Source organism: Macaca thibetana, chromosome 1, assembly GCF_024542745.1.
Source record: "Macaca thibetana thibetana isolate TM-01 chromosome 1, ASM2454274v1, whole genome shotgun sequence".
NCBI lineage: Eukaryota > Metazoa > Chordata > Mammalia > Primates > Cercopithecidae > Macaca > Macaca thibetana.
The window spans coordinates 1,209,527-1,227,428 of NC_065578.1; the positions used below are offsets into that span (position 1 = coordinate 1,209,527).

Genomic DNA, 17,902 nt, shown 5'->3' on the forward strand with positions numbered 1-17,902 from the left:
CAACACAGGGAGATTCTGCCTCTACAAAAATAATAAAAAATATTAGCTGGGCTTGGTGGTGCGCACCTGTGGTCTCAGCTACTTGGGAGGGTGAGGTGGGAGGATCACGTGAGCCCAGGGGGTTGAGGCTGTAGTGAATCAAGATTGCACCACTGCACTCCAGCTTGGGTGACAGAGTGAGACCCTGTCTCATAAACAAACAAAAAAATCAGGATATTTTACATAAGAATTCAAATATGTGACCTCTCCTAGAAAATCAAGCGCATGGCGACTCTGGGCCTATTCCTGTGTGTTCCCCAGCCATCGCTCAGGCCAGGGCCTGGGTGTTCAGGCTGTCCCCTGCCCCGTAGGCCCCCAGCCCAGTTAAATAGCCAAGCGTTTTGAAGAGAATGAATGAAATCCAGTTCTTGATAGTCCTAAATGAAGACTTGCAAGCGTCTCTGAAGTTGGGCAGTTTTCAGGTTTACCTGGATTCTGGGCAACTGACAAACACAGCCTGAGAAGTAGCTCGGGCTCCAGGCAGCCCCTGGTACTCAGCGGGCATCTCTACAGGGGAACTGCCAGGCTTCTGGGAGGGCTGGCCTCGCCCCCAAGGCCTCACCGCCATGCTTGTCTTGGCAGAATCACCTCCACTGTGGCCTGCGACATGGACCTGGCCAAATATCCCATGGATGAGCAGGAGTGCATGCTGGAGCTGGAGAGCTGTGAGTGGGCACGCAAGGCGGGCAGGGGCTTCTCTCGAGGGCCATGCTGGCTTCTCCAGCAGTGGATGGGGGCTCAGACTGTCAGCCCAGGGCCCGGACAAGGCTGGTCCGGCACAGGGTGCAGGAAAGCACCAAACCAGCTTCTGCATGAGCAAGAAGCCTGGGCAGGAGGAGAAGAGGCCGGAAGGCCTGGAGCAGTCTGGCCTGTGGGTCCGTCCATGCCTGAGGAGCCGGGCCGTGGAGCCCAGACATGACACGGATTGGTGTCGTTAAGCCAGTGCTGCAGCCCCTGTGTGTCACCTGACGATGGTGGCCCCATCTGTGTCCCTTCCACCTGCCCAGAGGAGCCCGACATGGTCCCAGAGCTGAAGGCCTCCTCGCTCCTGGCTGGGGTCCTGCTCGGTCCCCATCATGATGGTGTCAGCTCCCTGCAGGCTTCCTGTGTGGACAGAGTGCTCCTGCCAGGGCTCCCGGGGCAGGACCAGGCTCTGCCGCCCACCTGTGTGCTTTTCCTGCAGACGGTTACTCATCGGAGGACATTGTCTACTACTGGTCGGAGAGCCAGGAGCACATCCACGGTCTGGACAAACTGCAGCTGGCGCAGTTCACCATCACCAGCTACCGCTTCACCACGGAGCTGATGAACTTCAAGTCCGGTAACGTGTGCCTGCCGCCCCTTCCGCGTGTGCCCGCCGCCCCTTCCGTGTGTGCCCGCCGCCCCTTCCGCGTGTGCCCGCCACCCCTTCCGCGTGTGCCCGCCGCCCCTTCCACGTGTGCCCGCCGCCCCTTCCGCGTGTGCCCGCCACCCCTTCCGTGTGTGCCCCCCGCCCCTTCCGCACGTGCCCGCTTGTGGTTTTCATGCTTTTTCGCCAAGCCACCCGCAGGCCCTCAGGGCCCCTGGGGATGCAGCTGGGACGCTCCTGCCTTAGGAACTTGCTCATTGGCACCAGCTACACCCACACCAGGGCCGCCAGGCCTGCCATCGTATGGACGTGGGTCAGCCCTTCCCATCTCACTCCCCGGTCCTCTCTCTTCCCAGCACTCCAGGTTTACCGGAAACGTGAGGGTGTGGGGAGCTCTCTTAGCCCCAGGTCTGCAGGGCTCAGGGGCCAAGCTTTCCTTGTCTACCTTGTCTCCCAGCTTCACTTTCCCACCCCTACGCTCCCCGTCCCCAGTCATCCAGAGCGGGTGAGCCCAGTGCCAGCTCCTTCCAGAGCCTGGCTGTGCCTGCAGGAGTGTTAGGAGAGAAAGGAGTGCGCCCTCCCCATTGGCTGCGAGGGTCCCTCAGGGTCAGTCCAGCAAACGTGAGGCCAGCAGCAGCCTCAGCCTCTCTCCTTCTCCTCTGGGTTACACTGCTCAGGACCAGCCTGTCCTGTGGCCAGACCTAGGGCCGGAGACCCCCAGACATTTCAGGCCACGTGGTTGGTGGGGAGGGCAGGGGTCTAAGTCTCTCTTCTGAGCCCTGCTGTGGGCCCCGTAGCTGCCAAGCCCTGCCGCCCCTGAGTCCCACGGTTGGGCTGGGCTGGGCAGGGACGGGGGCGCTGACGGTGGCTGTCCCGGCAGCCGGCCAGTTCCCGCGGCTCAGCCTGCACTTTCACCTGCGGAGGAACCGCGGCGTGTACATCATCCAGTCCTACATGCCCTCCGTCCTGCTGGTCGCCATGTCCTGGGTCTCCTTCTGGATTAGCCAGGCGGCGGTGCCCGCCAGGGTGTCTCTAGGTACGGGGCCGATGCTCCGAGGGGGCTGGAAGATCCGTCCTGGGGAGCAGGACTTCTCATCCCTCAGCTGGGGGCCCAGCACTGGCCTCCGGACCATGCCAGCTGTCCTGGGGCAATGGCCAACTGGGCCAGGCCGGGTCAGGGGAGCAGGACCTGCTCCCTGGGGTGGGCATGGGGGTGGGGGGCAGCGGACCCTTATCCGTGGGTCACAGGCACCAAGGCTGGGGGTGGGACGGCATGAGGGCAGGGCTACAATGATGGTACCACCTGTGCCCAGCAGGCATCACCACGGTGCTGACGATGACCACGCTCATGGTCAGTGCCCGCTCCTCCCTGCCACGGGCATCGGCCATCAAGGCACTGGATGTCTACTTCTGGATCTGCTACGTCTTCGTGTTTGCCGCCCTGGTGGAGTACGCCTTCGCGCACTTCAATGCCGACTACAGGAAGAAGCAGAAGGCCAAGGCCAAGGTCAAGGTCTCCAGGCCGAGGGCAGAGGTGAGGGCCTGGGACTGAACCAGGGACAGCACTGCTGGGGGCCCCAACGAAGACCCCTCAGCTGCTCCAGCCCACTGTGGGTCCCAGCTGTGCTCCCTGAGCGTGGGGGGCTGGAGCTGCTGGCTCAGGCGGGGCCCTGCATGGGAGCACCTGTGGTCCAGGGCCCTGGGAGTTGCACCCCAGCGCTCAGCCCTGTCTCCCCCACTGGCCCCCGTGCAGATGGACGTGAGGAACGCCATCGTCCTCTTCTCCCTCTCTGCTGCCGGCGTCACGCAGGAACTGGCCATCTCCCGCCGGCAGCGCCGCGTCCCAGGGAACCTGATGGGCTCCTACAGGTCGGTGGGGGTGGAGACGGGGGAGATGAAGAAGGAGGGGGCAGCCCGCTCGGGAGGCCAGGGGGGCATCCGCGCCCGGCTCAGGCCCATCGACGCAGACACCATTGACATTTACGCCCGCGCTGTGTTCCCTGCGGCATTCGCGGCCGTCAATGTCATCTACTGGGCGGCGTACGCCATGTGAGCGCAGGACTCAGGCCACCCTCGCTTGTCCTGGCGCCCGGTGGTGGCTGCCCAGAAACTTCCTGGGAGAAAGAGCCCTTGGTCCACCTTCCCTCTCTGCGTGTTTCAAAGTGGGATGACAGTCGGCCACGGAAAACAAGAGGAAGCCTCGGCCTCCCTGAGCTCTGACCTCACCCGAAAGGCCAGCCTGGGGCTCTCCAGTAGGCAGCGCGAGACCCGCACAGATGAAGGAGCAGAGGGTCTGACCGAGAGACTGAGCCAGGCTGGGGTCTGGGCCCTTGAGGGAGCCGCGGATTTTTAGGCTCAGAAAGTGATCCTGGTTTCTAGGTCTCTGCTGTGCGGGACGGGGATCGGAGCGTGGGAGGAGGTGGGAGCGGACGTCCATCTGGTGAGCAGTGAAGGTGTTGGTGAAATCTGTCTGGCCCCAGCATGAAATAAAGCCTTGGCCTGGGGGCCGCTTCGTTCTCTCTCGCTGTGCCGCGCTTCGCTCCCGGGGTGCCTAGAGCCCACCCTAGCTGCCCGGAACACCCTTCTCCAGCTGCAGGCTTCCCGGGCGGGGTCTGGGTGGAGCTGATTGTGGAAGCCCAGAGAACACTCAGGGTTGAACACACGCCTTGCCCAGCGGAAACAGTGGGTCGAGGTCCCGGGAAGGAGGCTGTCCTTGTCAGCAGGGCAGGCTTCGAGGGAAGGGCTTCAGGAAGTGAGGAACCGGTTTTTGTGATGCTGGCTTCAGGCACTGGGTCTCTTCATCTATGTCCCTGTGCTGTGATGAGGCCGTTTTCTCCAGGGGCGTGAGGCAGGAGCCTGCACCACAGTGTCGGGGAGTGAGCTCGGGGTCGCCGGTCCCAAAGCCTGGAGCTTTTGAGGTCCCTTCCTGAGATCCTGGGGCTCAACACCAGACTTGGGGACAGAGACTCAGGGACACAGGGGCTCAGGGGCTGGATCCCAGATGAGCCATGTCTGGGGTACTGAGGGAGGGCCGAGGTGCAGAGGCCTAGAGGGAGCTAGAGGAGCTGCCAGCCCATTGGTCCCTGAGGCCTTTGGTCCAGGGGGTGTCCAGGGCTAGGTGCCACCATGGTCCCTTCTTGGATGTGAGGATAGACATTTGGAGGCCACCGAGGCCCCACAAACACCACAGCCCTTTCCCACCTGCTGCCACTGCCATGGACATGGGGTGAGCACACTGCAGCCCAAGGAGCTGACAGGCAGCTCTTAATGAGGGGTCCAGGTTTTCCAGGGCACCGGGTCATTACTTGTGGAAGAATCTGAAGGGAGCAGTTGGAACAACTGCTGGGGCTCTGCCATCCGCTGCAGGACCCAGGCGTCCGGGGCTCTGCCATCTGCTGTGGGACCCAGGCGTCCAGAGCCATCACATGGCAGCTCGCGAGGTGGCAAAGTTGGCCAGGTCAGTGCCCTGTGGAATCGGGGTGGCAGCTAGGCCTGGGTGGCCCCCATCTCCATACCACTGGGGACCCGGGGTGACTGTGTGAGTCACCTGTCCTTAGCACGACCTGCGGCAGCTCTGGCAGGGTGAGCAAGCAGCAAGATCAAGTCACCAATGGGGCCCAGGCATTGCACCCGGGGACCGACGCAGGCTGAGTGGCTTCCCTCAGGGCCAGGCTGTGACCCAGAGCAGATGAGGGCATTGCCCACCACTGCCCAGACCACACCCCATGCACCACCTCTGTCCCCTGCTGGAAGGTCCCCCCACGCCACTTCCTAATGACCGCTCCTCATTTCCAGGCTGCCCTTTAGCACCCCTGCTCTGCAGGACAAGGCTGTGAGGCTTGGCAGGGCCGTTCTGCGGGTGGGACAGGCTGGGGATGGAGGGGGTGGGATGGACCAGGCTCTGATGTGGCCACAAGTGGCACACAGAACAGAAGTGAGCTTTGGGGCAAGCAGAGAGCAGGTGGCCGGGCAGCAGCAGAACTGGATCTGGGTCAACTGGGGCTCCGGGCTACCTCCTGACACCAGGGTGAGGCGGCTGAGCCTGCCAGCTCCCTGTCCAAGAACAGAGACACCCCTGCAGGGCCGGCTCTCACCGTCCCGCCTCCTGCCCTCTGCTCCCTGGGCCTCCCTGCAGGGTTACCGCTCCCTCCTCCCTGGAGCCCACGTTGCTCTGGGGATAGGAGCCCAGGCCGCAGATGGCACACACTATAGCTATGGGATGGGCCCCAGGCTGCCCACCACCACTGCCCACCCCAGGCTCCCAGGCTCCCGCCCCAAGGGCAGGCCTTCCACCCAGGGCAGCCAGGGAGGGTCGGCTCCAACTCCTGGGCCTTTGGGGGAAGGGTGGGTTGGTTCAAGATTCTGGGAACTATTTGGGGGCATCCCCTGGACCTGGAGGCTGTTGAGCCACCCCCCACACCCCTTTCTGCTGCGAGGACCCTGGCCCCCATCTCTGCCTTGTCCTCCTTGCGGCCGCAGGCTGCCCTCTTTCCCGGGCTTGTACCCACCAGGAGCTATTTAAAGCCAGCCTTTGCAACTGCCTCGGGCACCCACGCAGCCAGGCCCGCCTGGGCAGCAGCCGTGCCTGATTCTGCAACCAGCAATCACTCCCCCCAGCAGGCTGCTGTTTCTGCCCACATATTTACAGGGCCAGGAAGGACGGGAGGGCGCGTGCTTTCAAACGCGACTTCTATTCCGGTAGTGAGAGCAGGAGCAGACGAGGGCGGGGGCGGGTCAGGGTTTGCAGTGGAGAGGAACCTGTTTGGGGAGGGGATGCCAGTGTTGCCTGAGACAGGGGGCACCTGGGGCAGAGGCTGGTGGGCAGAGAGGCTGCCAGGGCTCCATACACCCTCATCTCAGCAGGGACAAGTCTTTGGGGGCTGGTGGCTTCCTGGTCTCTGTGGAAGCTGGACTGTGTACCATGAGCAGTGACCCCTGAGTGCCCCCGAGAGCTGGGCCTGCTCTTCCCCGAGGCTGGAGGCCTCAGGTGGAGTGAAAGGGGACAGGACATTGGGGACAGCGTCCAGCTTCTCTGTCCCATGGCAGGCGTGGGGCAGGCATCGGCTGTTATCCTGCCTCTCCCCTCCAGTGAGGCAGGCGGGTGCACAGGCCAAGTGGAGCTTACACCTAGGGGCGTCCTCCTGTGGGTTCCCCTACAAACAGAGACTGAGACAAGGACTTGGGTGCTGGAAGTTTATTTGGGGCTGGGGGTATCCGCTGCCTAAACAAAGTACCACAAACCAGGTACCTTAAAATGACAGAAATCTGTTCTTTCCTGGAGACAAATGTCCAAAATCAAGATGCTGCAGGGCCGGTTCCCTCTGGAAGCTCCAGGGAGGACCCTCCCCCGGCCTCCCTCCTGCTTCTGGAGTTGCCGGGAACCTCTGGCCCTCCTGGGCTGGCAGGTGCACTGCCCCAGCCTCTGCCTCCGTCTCTGAGTCATTTTGCTGTCTCTGTCTCTCCTCTTCTTCTCAGGGACCTGCCGTCGGATTTAGGGTCCACCCTACTTTAGTATGGCCTCGTCTTAACTGCATCTGCAAAGACTCTAATTTGAAACAAGGTCAACATTCTGGGGTCCTGAGTGACTTTGGGAGCCATTTGGCTCTGTAGACAGGGTGATCCACAGAAGCAGGAGCAAGAGCAGGGAGTGGGGAGGGTTGAGGAAGGAGGAAAAACAGGAATGCACTTTACAACCTGGGACAGCCAGGTCCCAGCCCCACTGGCGACCCAGAGCAAAGGGGAATGTGCCTCCATATTGTCCTTTTAAGTTTTTTTTTTAATTTAAAACAAAACGTTTAGTATAGACAGGGTCTCACTATGTTGCCCAGGCTGGTCTCAAACTCCTGGGGCTCAAGCGATCCTCCCGCCTCAGCCTCTGAAAGCACTGGGGTTACAGACATGAGCCACCCTGCGCAGCCTGAATAGTCCTTTTGAAGAATGAGCGGCTGAGCATTTATCCACCAACCCCCACCCAGCTCACATTCCCCAGGTCTGCCCTGCATGCAAGCTGGACGAGCACCCTGCAATGCTATGGAGGGCGCTAGAGGCGGCACTGACTGCGATTGCGTTTTGTTTGTTTGTTTGTTTTTGAGATGGAGTCTTGCTCTGTCCCCCAGGCTGGAGTACAGTGGTGTAATCTCAGCTCACTGCAACCTCCGCCTCCTGGGTTCACGTGATTCTCCTGCCTCAGCCTCCCAAGTAGCTGGGACTACAGGTGCACGCCACCACACCCAGCTAATTTTTGTATTTTTAGTAGAGATGGGGTTTCACCACTTTCGCCAGGATGGTCTCGATCTCTTGACCTCATGATCTGCCCGTCTTGGTCTCCCAAAGTGCTGGGATTATAGGCATGAGCCACCGCGCCTGGCCGTGTGTGAGTTTTGTTTGTTTGTTTGTTTTTTGAGACAGAGACTTGCTCTTTCACCCAGGTCGGAGTGCAATGGTGCGATCTCAGCTTACTGCAACCTCCGCCTCCCGAGTTCAAGTGATTCCCCTGCCTCAGCCTCCCAAGTAGCTGGGATTACAGGCACATGCCACCACGCCCTGCTAATTTTTTGTATTTTAGTAGAGATGCGGTTTCACCATGTTGGCCAAGAAGGTCTCAATCTCCTGACCTCATGATCCGCCCGCCTCAGACTCCCAAAGTGTTGGAATTACAGGTGTGAGCCACTGCGCCCAGCCATGAGTGAGTTTTATCTGCCCCCACAGCTGCTGCTTAAACCAAATGCAGCCCGAAGGGCACAACCCAGGCCCCAGAGCAGCTGGGAGCCCAAGCACTGCTTGCATCTGTTCCGGCGGATGCCATGTTAAGCTTGTCTGCGGCTGATTCTTCAGGGTGGTGGCAGCCAAAGCAACAGAGACAGCCGTGGAAGTTGCGGGGGGGGCTGGTGATGAGCCAGTCTGCAGGCACCCCCACGGCAGGAGGCCCTCCTCCTCCTCCACCCCAGCCTGCGCTCCTGCTGGCAGAGGTTACATCTGACGCTGTGACCCAGACCCCATCTGAGGAGTGAGCCTCGGTCACCGGCTTGTCAGGTGGGTGTCACTCATCGGCCACTCTGTGCCCCAGCATGGAAGCCACAGAAGTGATTCCTCCGAGCTCCAGGCATTGTCCTCCCTGGCCCTACAAGTGCTCCCTCATGCTAACCCAGTGGGATAACCCCTGCCTGTGCCCACAGCCCACCAGCCGGGGGGCTACAGAGGGAGCCTGACTTCCAAGCTGCTGTCCTTGCCGGGGTTGAAGGTGGTTTCAGGGGCTCTGACTTTGCCTTCTCTGCCATGATGGCCCTCACTCCACAGGTCAGGGAAACAGTGAGAGGATCCTGGCAGCTGCTCAGGGCCACCAACCTGCTGTGGACCTGCAGACCAGGGCGCCACCACGGAATGGGTCCATAAACCCACTGGATGGCCATGGGCTGGGACCGCATTGGTCACTTGGCATCCCCAGGACCCCATGCTGGCCAGGGGCTACTGTGACATGTTGGGTCTCCGGATGGCATCAGACCCAAGATCCCAAAGCCCTTCCCGTTGCGGGTGTCCTTTCTCCAGGACAGAGCTACTCTGGAGACGCAGCCACAATGGCTTCAGCGGAGTCTTCATCACACCTGCGCGTGGCTCATCACACCTGCGCGTGGCTCATCACACCTGCGCGTGGCTCATCACACCTGCGCGTGGCTCATCACACCTGTGCGTGGTTCATCACACCTGCGTGTGGTTCATCACACCTGTGCGTGGTTCATCACACCTGTGCGTGGTTTATCACACCTGTGCGTGGTTTATCACATCTGTTTGCTGTCAACCACACCTGCACACGGTCCATCACACCTGTGCGTGGTTCATCACACCTGTGCGTGGCTCATCACACCTGTGCGTGGCTCATCACACCTGCGCGTGGTTCATCACACCTGTGCGTGGTTCATCACACCTGTGCGTGGTCCATCACACCTGTGTGTAGTTCATCACACCTGTGCAGTCCATCACACCTGCATGTGGTTCATCACACCTGTGCGTGGTTCATCACACCTGTGCGTGGCTCATCACACCTGTGCGTGGCTCATCACACCTGCGCGTGGTTCATCACACCTGTGCGTGGTTCATCACACCTGTGCGTGGTCCATCACACCTGTGTGTAGTTCATCACACCTGTGCAGTCCATCACACCTGCATGTGGTTCATCACACCTGTGCGTGGTTCATCACATCTGTGCGTGGTTTATCACATCTGTTTGCCGTCAACCACACCTGCACACGGTCCATCACACTTGTGCAGTCCATCGCACCTGTGCAGTCCATCACACCTGCGCATAGTCCATCACACCTGCTTGTGGCCCATCACATCTGTGCATGGCTCATCACACCTGTGCAGTCCATCATATCTGTGTGTGGTCCATAACACTTGTGCATGGTTCATCACACCTGTGCAGTCCATCACACCTGCATGCGGTCCATCACACCTGTGCCGTCCATCACACCTGTGGGCGGTCCATCACACCTGCTTATGGTTCATCACATCTACATGTTGTCTATCACACCTGCATGCGGTCCATCACACCTGCGCAGTCCATCACACCTGCGCGCAGTCCATCACACCTGCACATGGTCCATCATATCTGTGCGTGGTCCATCATATCTGTGCAGTCCATCACACCTGCACACGGTCCATCACACCTGCATGTGGTCCATCACACCTGTGCAGTCCATCACACCTGCACACAGTCCATCACACCTGTGCATGGTCCATCACACCTGTGCGTGGTCCATCATATCTATGCAGTCCATCACACCTGCGTGTGGTCCATCACACCTGTGCCATCCATCACACCTGTGCAGTCCATCACACCCATGCACAGTCCATCACACCTGCGTGTGGTCCATCACACCTGCGCAAGGCTCATCACACCTGTGTGGTCCATTACACCTGTGCACAGTCCATCACACCTGCATGGTTCACCACACCTGCGTGCAGTCCATCACACCTGAGTGTGGTTCATCATGCCTGTGTATGGTTCATGACGCTTGTGTACAGTTCATCACACCTGTCTGATCACCTCTGTGTGTGGTTCATCATGCTTGTGTACGGTTCATCACACCTGTGTGCAGTTCACGCCTGTGTGTGATTCATCATCACACCTGTGTGTGGTTCATCACACCTGTGTGCAGTTCATCAGGCCTGTGTGTGGTTCATCATGACTGTGTGATCACGCCTGTGTGTGGTTCATTGCACATGCGTGCAGTCCATCACACCTGCGTGCGGTCCATCACACCTGTGTGCAGTTCATCATGCCTGTGTGTGGTTCATCACGCCTGTGTTGTTCATCACACCTGTGTGATCATGCCTGTATGCGGTTCATCATGCCTGTGTATGGTTCATCATGCCTGCGTGTGGTTCATCACACCTGTGTATGGTTCATCACGCCTGTGTGCAGTTTATCATCTCACCTGCATGCAGTTCACACCTGCGTTCAGTTCATCACACCTGCACATGGTCCATCAAACCTGTGTGCAGTTCATCATGCCTGTATGATCACACCTGTGTGTGGTTCATCATGCCTGTGTGTGGTTCATCATGCATGTGTGGTTCATCACACCGGTGTGATCATGCCTGTATGCAGTTCATCATGCCCCTGTATGGTTCATCACACCTGTGTGTGGTTCATCACACCTGTGTATGGTTCATCACGCCTGTGTGTGGTTCATCATCACACCTGTGTGTGGTTCACATCTGCATGTGGTTCATCACACCTGCACATGGTCCATCACACTTGTATGCGGTTCATCATGCCTATGTGATCACACCTGTGTGCGGATCATCATACCTGTGTGTGGTTCATCACACCTGTGTGCGTTTCGTCACACCTGCACATGGTCCATCACACCTGTGTGTGGTTCATCACGCCTGTGTGATCACACCTGTGTACGGATCATCATGCCTGTGTGGTTCATCACACCTGTGTGTGGTTCATCTCACCTTTGTGTGTTTCATCACGCCTGTGTGATCACACCTGTGTGTGGTCCATCACACCTATGTGCGGTTCATCACACCTGTGTGTGGTGCTGCAGGGCCCTTCTCCAAGGAGACCAAGGCTCTCCTCCAACCAGTGGTCATGGCTGAGTTCTGGAAATAAGAGCGGGAGTCACAGTTTCCCACCGTGCCTGCAGGTCCCAGCCTTCTCCTCCTGGCGTTTGTTTATTTCTGGTTATTCAAGTCCAGTGCCTACCTCAGCTAGCTGTTCATCGCCCACTCCAGGGACATGGTGGCCCATGAGCCACAGATCGTGAGGGTCAGGTACCCTGGCTGCCTCCATCACTGCACCGACACCCACCTTGCCTCCAGCAGTTGGCGCAGCCACACAGCTCCCATGGCAGACCCAGGGCAGCACTTCCTCCTGCTAACACCATCCACACAGCTCAGCTGTCCCGGAGCTTCTCAGCAGCTCTGCCTTGTGCCAGCACCGTGCTCGCTGTGCCACTGTGGGTGTGTCCTCTGGGCCCTCCTGGGACCCAGGCAGGTGGCAGTCCCTGTGGTCTCATCCAGTGGACCTGCCCCTTCGGCTGGGCACGGCCCAGCACTTTGGGAAGTTGAGGTGGGAGGATTTATTGAGCTCAGGACTTCAACGCCAGCCCAGGAGACATAAGGAGACCCCATTTCTGCAAAAGAAAACAAAAATAGCCAGGTGTGGTGGTGCACACCTGTGGTCCCAGCTACTTGGGAGGCTGAGGTGGGAGGATTGCTTGAGCCCAGGAATCCAAGGCTGCAGCGAGCTGTGACTGCACCACTGCACTCAGCCTGGGCAACAGAATGAGACCTGTCTCAAAACAAAATTAAAAATGAATAAATCCATAAATAAACAATAAGCCCACCCCCAGGCCCAAGACCCTGCCTGAGTCTGTTTGGGCTGCCATAGATGGGTGGCTGATGAACAGCAGGGTGATTTCCCACCGTTTTGGAGGGTGCAGGTCTGAGATGAGGGTGCTGGCGTGTTGGGGCCTGGTGAGGGCCCTCCTCTGGGTGTAGACGCCGGTTTCTCGTTGTGTCCTTATGTGAGAGAAAGTAGACAAAGCCTTCTCAGGCCTCTTATGGGAGCACTAATCCCACCAGGAGGCTCCACCCCGTTCACCTCATCACCTCCCAGAGGCCCCACCTCCTAATACCATCACCCCGGGGGCAAGATTTCAACCTAGGAATTTTGGGGCAACAGAGACATTCAGCCCCCTACAGACCCCTTCCTCACACTCCTCCAGGTGAATCAGGACTAGCTCTGTCTTGCTGGGATGTGAAATCCGTCATCATAAATGGCTGCTTCTATGTCCCCCCACATCCAGCATCCTCCACACCATCCCAGCTGCAACCGCCTGTTCTCACCAGAGCCCGTCAGTCAAGACCCACAGTGACCTGAGCCGTCGCCTCCCTGCTTGGGCTGTGCGGAGGCTCCAGCTTTAGTCCTGGCTGCAGGGAGAGAAGGCAGGGCAGACTCTGAAGGGGACAAGTGTTATGAGTAACATCCCCCAGGAGACACTGAAGTCCTAGCCCCTGGTACCTGTGAGTGGGACCTTACTTGGAAATAGGGTTTTTGGAGACGTAAGTTAGATGGAGTCCTATTAGATTAGGGTGAGCCCTAAATCCAAACACTGTGTCCTTCTAGAAGAGGAGACACAGAGGCAGGGGGAGGAAGGCTGGGAGGGAACAGACAGAGATCGAGGTGACATGCTTACAAGCCAAGGATTGCCAGCACCAGGAGAGAGGCCCAGGGCAGACCCTCCCACACAGCTGCAGAAACACCAGCACTGCCCACACCTTGGTTTGGGACTTCAGGCCTCCAGAGCTATGAGACAATACATTCCTGTTGCCTGAAGTCACCCAGCTTGTGGCCATTTGTCATGGCAGCCCCAGGAAACTGATACAACCATCATCTTGCAAGGTAGATGCCCCAGATGAGATATTTTCAGGGACTCCAGACAGAAGTCTCCTCTCCTCTCCTCCAACAAGTGGGGTGGAATTTGGGAGCACAATATTCACAGGTAAATTCACCCACAATGACCCCAAACCAGGCCCAGTTCTGATGTCTTCCCTGCCAGCTGCGCTTGGCATAGCCGACTCCCACGGCCGCATGGCAGTCTTCTCTGGGATCTGTTGCTCTTCTGCTCAGCTATTGGGCCTGATTTTCAGCACCATCTGCTTTCTGGCTGCAGGAGAGCAGGGTCTCTTTCAATGCCACCATGGAGAACTTTCTGGCTTCCGCCACATTCCCTGAGGTCATAGTTGGTTCCAGACTCAGCCCTGGTGAGGGCTCTGCAGGCTGGCTTTCAGCTCCCCACCTTCCACCTGCAGGAGACCCTCGTTGTCACTGTTGTAGCGAGAGACCCAGCACCACAACCCCACCCTGGAATCGGCCACCTCCAGGACCAACCGTCTTAGCTTGGGTGATCCCCAAAGCAGAGCCTGGTATGAGACTTCAGTGCATGTAGTTATTTTGGGGGTGATCCCAGGAGGTAGGAGTGAGAGGTGGGGTGAGACAGGGAGGAGGACATGCCTGTTTTATTGCAGGGACTGCCTTGGGGGTCAGTTCTCCTGTCCCCACATCCCTGGGACCCTCTGAAGAGCCACAGGAATGCACCTCAGAGTTGTCCTTCTAAGCATGGGATGCTGGGGCGTGGGGGAGCCAATTTGCAGCCCCGTGGCCTGAGGGGTGTCCCCGGGGGAGAACTCCCCACCTTTCAGGCCGCCCTGCACTTGGGCTGAGCAGTTTGCTGAGGAGTCCGAGAAAGTCCCAAGGCAGAACAGCTGCAGAGGCAGGGGGAACGTTTGGATGAGACTTGCCTGGCAATGGCCCACCCTGGCTGCTCTGAAACTACAGGCAAGCAGAGGGCATATGGCCCAGGGCACCAAGAGCATCTACGGCCAAGAGCTGGGGATTTCCCGCAAAATTAACCTAACCATTTTGGGGGAAATGAACACGCTTCTCTCTCTTGCCTTCCTGAGTACGGGGCTTCTCCGGTGTCGGTGGCTGGGAGTGTGGGCTCTGGAGGGAGCCTGGCATGAGCCTTGGCCCTGACCGGTTGACCAGCTATTCGGACCAGACATGTAACCCTGGGCAAGGCATTTAGCTCCCTGAGCCTCAACATCTTCGTCCCTCAAATAGGGACGGGGACGATCCTCTCCTCACTGGGTTATTTTGAGCATCAACAGGTATCATTAGCCAGATGCAGCTAGGCCAGTGCCTGGCAGGGCTACGGCTCAGTCATTTGCTTTTATTAGTTGGTCCAAGGCAGTCGTCTGCCTCGCTTGGGCGGAGATTAGCCTTGTCAGAGAAGAAATGCAAAAAGAACACTCGTTACTATTTAGGTTTAGACACTGGAAATAGGATTTGCAGCAAGACAATAGCCTTGCAATCTGGACTATTGTGTTAAAAATTCCCTAACTGGCTGGGCGCGGTGGCTCATGTCTGTAATCCCAGCACTTTGGGAGGCTGATGCGGGGCCGCGGGGAGGATCACCTGAGGTCAGGAGTTCAAGACCAGCCTGGCCAACATGGTGAAATACTGTATCTACTGAAAATACAAAAATTAGCTGGGTTTGGTAGCACACGCCTATAATCCCACCTACTTCAGAGACTGAGGCACAAGAATCACTTGAACCCCGGAGGTGGAGTTTGCAGTGAGCTGAGATTGTGCCACTGCACTCCAGCCTCGGCAACAGAGTGAGTGCGACTTTGTCTCAAACAAACAAACAAAAATTTCCCTAACCAGGCCAGGCGTGGTGTAATCTCAGCACTTTGCCTGTAATCTCAGCATTTTGGGAGGCAGAGGTGGGCAGATCACTTGAGCCAAGGAATTCGAGATCACCCTGGGCAACATGGCGAAATCCCATTTCTACAAAAAATACAAAAATTAGCCAGGTGTGATGACGCTTGCCTATGGTCCCAGCTACTCAGGAGGCTGAGGCAGGAGGATCGCTTAAGCTCAGGAGGTCCAGGCTGCAGTGAGCCATGATCGTGCCACTGCGCTCCAGCCTGGGCAACAGAGTGAGACCCCATCTCTAACACCCCATTTCCTAACCTCTCTCAGCTCCCAGTTACCACACCCCCAAGGGCGATCAGAGGAGATTCGGTCATTGACCTGCTCTTCAGTGTGCTGTGAATCAGGCTTGCTGCCCTGTGGAGAAGGATTTGACCTAAGAAATGGGAAAAACCCACCTCTCCAGGCCTGGGATAGTCGGAAGGAAGAGGCAGGCACAGGGTGGAGGAAGAGGACTCCTGACGGCTCCCAGCACTCAGTAACTTCACTGGCCACTGTGGCCATACAGGGTGGGTTGTCTGGCCTGCCGTCTTGAGCTTCTAGAGTGGCTGGTTTGCATCCACTGAGGCTGAGGGAGAGACCCTAGGAGAGAAGCTGGGGGCTCCACCGAGGCCGAGGAGCTGAATGGCAAGTTGGAGGCAAGGGGCCTGGTCAGGCACTTGCTGTCACCAGATCAAATCTTCCGTTTCTGGCCAGGTGGCTCACGCCTGTAATCCCAGCACTTTGGGAGGTCGAGCAGGTGGATCACCTGGTCAGGAGTTTGAGATCAGCCTGGCCAATATGGCGAAACCCTGTCTCTACTAAAAATACAAAAATTAGCCAGGCGTGGTGGCGGGCACCTGTAGTCCCAGCTACTCGGGAGGCTGAGGCATGAGAATGGCATGAACCCGGGAGGCGGAGCTTGCAGTCAGCTAATATCATGCCACTGTACTCCAGCCTGGGCGACAGAGCAAGACTCTGTCTCAAAAAAAAAACGAAAAAACAATCTTTTGTCTCTGACCCAGGAGTCTTGTGTCTTCTGCCAGCATCCATGCGACTGGGGCCAGCTAATTTGTCCAGTCTCAGGTCCTTCACAGCTCCAGACAGTTCCTCCACCACAGTGTCAGCTGTGGGTGCAAACAGAATGCCCGGGTCCCAGCTGCCCAACCTCGCCTAGCAAGCCTCAGGGCAGCCACTCTACAGCCAGGTACAGCGAGGGTCTGGGGCACTTTTGGATCTGAGGAGCCCCCCCAAGCCTCTGCCTTGACTTTCCCTCCACACCCAGATGTCATCTCGTGGAGGACATAAGACGGATCAGCCACCGCCGAAGACTGAGGAGAACCTGAGCACTTATTCGAATGATGGGTTCAGATGGACTTGAGCTATTGCTTTTCCTGCTGCCTGGTACATGGGGGCTCCAGAAGGGAGAAGGGATGGAAGAGAGTTAAACCTCGATACTCTCTTCCCCTCCCAGTTCCATGGCCTCTAACCATGCGCCCCACCCCACATGTCCCTGGGAAGGGCTGAGGACTGCCCTGCTGGGGGCCGGACCTGGGTCCCATGGGACTTGTTTTGGCCTTGGGGTTCCCCACTTTCCCAGCCATGAAGCAGAGATGGGGCTGGCTGGAGCCGGCTCGCAGCCCCGAGTGGGCCTGGGACCCAGTGGCAGTGGATACACCCTCGGTATCCAAGCGATGCTCAGGTCAGAAGAGCCACAACAAGGACACAGCTCGACCACGAGCAAACACAACTCGGCCACACTGAGACAGTGTTGCAACAAGCCGGGCATCGGGGCTGACAGCTCGAGCCCGTGAATCACCCCCACCCACTTGTGGTGCAGTTCCCGCCTCACACAGGAGAAATCCGAGTACCAGCAAAGTGAGGGGACCAGCGCCTGACCACAGAATGGGAAGGGTTCCAGTCCAGCTGGCTCAGATACCCCCTACATCCTCAGACCTGCATTAGGGAGCTTCCCTGAGTGCCCCCTAGGCCAGTCCACGCCCTGGTCAGCAGAAGCCTCTGCACCAGGAGAGCCCCACCCGTTCGCCCCTGCAGGGCACTCCTGAGCTGGTGACAAGGTCCCCGGGTCTGCTCCTTGCAAGAGGGGCTGGGACACTTTCCAAAGAGAGAGATGCTGGTACACAGTGCAGCTGCAAGGCCTGGGGTTTGGAGCCTCCCTGCTGGGCAGGGCTCTGTCCATCCATCTGCTGGCTTGTTGGGGCCAGTGCCACCTGGCAGGGGGCATGGCTCCTTCTGTCCTAGCAGAGCTGCTTTTGCCTGGGGAGCACCAGAGTATGTGCCTGCACGTGTGCATGCGTGCTGTCTGTGCATGTGTGTGCTGTGTGTGGGTGTGTGCATGTGTGCGCACGTGTACTGTGTGTGCATGTGGTGTGGGCGTGTGCATAAGTGTGCCTGTGTGTGGGTGTGTGCTGTCTGCATGTGTGCGGGTGTGTGCATGTGTGCCATCTGCATGTGTGTGGATGTGTGCATGCATGTCTGTGTGTGCGTGTGTGAATGTGAAACTCTCAATCTCAAAGGCCACAGAGCCACCAGCCAAGCAGAGTTCACAGTGGACCCACTCTGCTGCCGGCCACAGTCGCCCCCCACCTTGGTCCTGGCGGCTGACGTGGAGGAAGACCTTTGGTTCACAGCAGTGCTTGCATTTCCAGGTCTTTCCTTGAGATGGATCCCAGAAGTGGAGTTGTGAGACCAGATGACGTGGCCATCTTTGAGGCTCTGGGTGCCTT

General features: G+C 58.3%; 1 protein-coding gene across 1 annotated transcript in view; it reads left to right on the forward strand.

Annotated features, from left to right (window-relative positions):
• The window catches only part of GABRD (gamma-aminobutyric acid type A receptor subunit delta), a 378,620-nt gene extending 374,714 nt beyond the window's left edge, over window positions 1-3,906 (forward strand). The window contains exons 6-10 of the mRNA XM_050786155.1: window positions 622-704; window positions 1,223-1,360; window positions 2,268-2,423; window positions 2,704-2,921; window positions 3,141-3,906. Coding sequence (XP_050642112.1) covers window positions 622-704; window positions 1,223-1,360; window positions 2,268-2,423; window positions 2,704-2,921; window positions 3,141-3,440 — 895 coding nt within the window. The 3' untranslated portion in view covers window positions 3,441-3,906. The remainder of the gene's footprint in view (window positions 1-621; window positions 705-1,222; window positions 1,361-2,267; window positions 2,424-2,703; window positions 2,922-3,140) is intronic.
• Window positions 3,907-17,902: the final 13,996 nt, after the last annotated feature.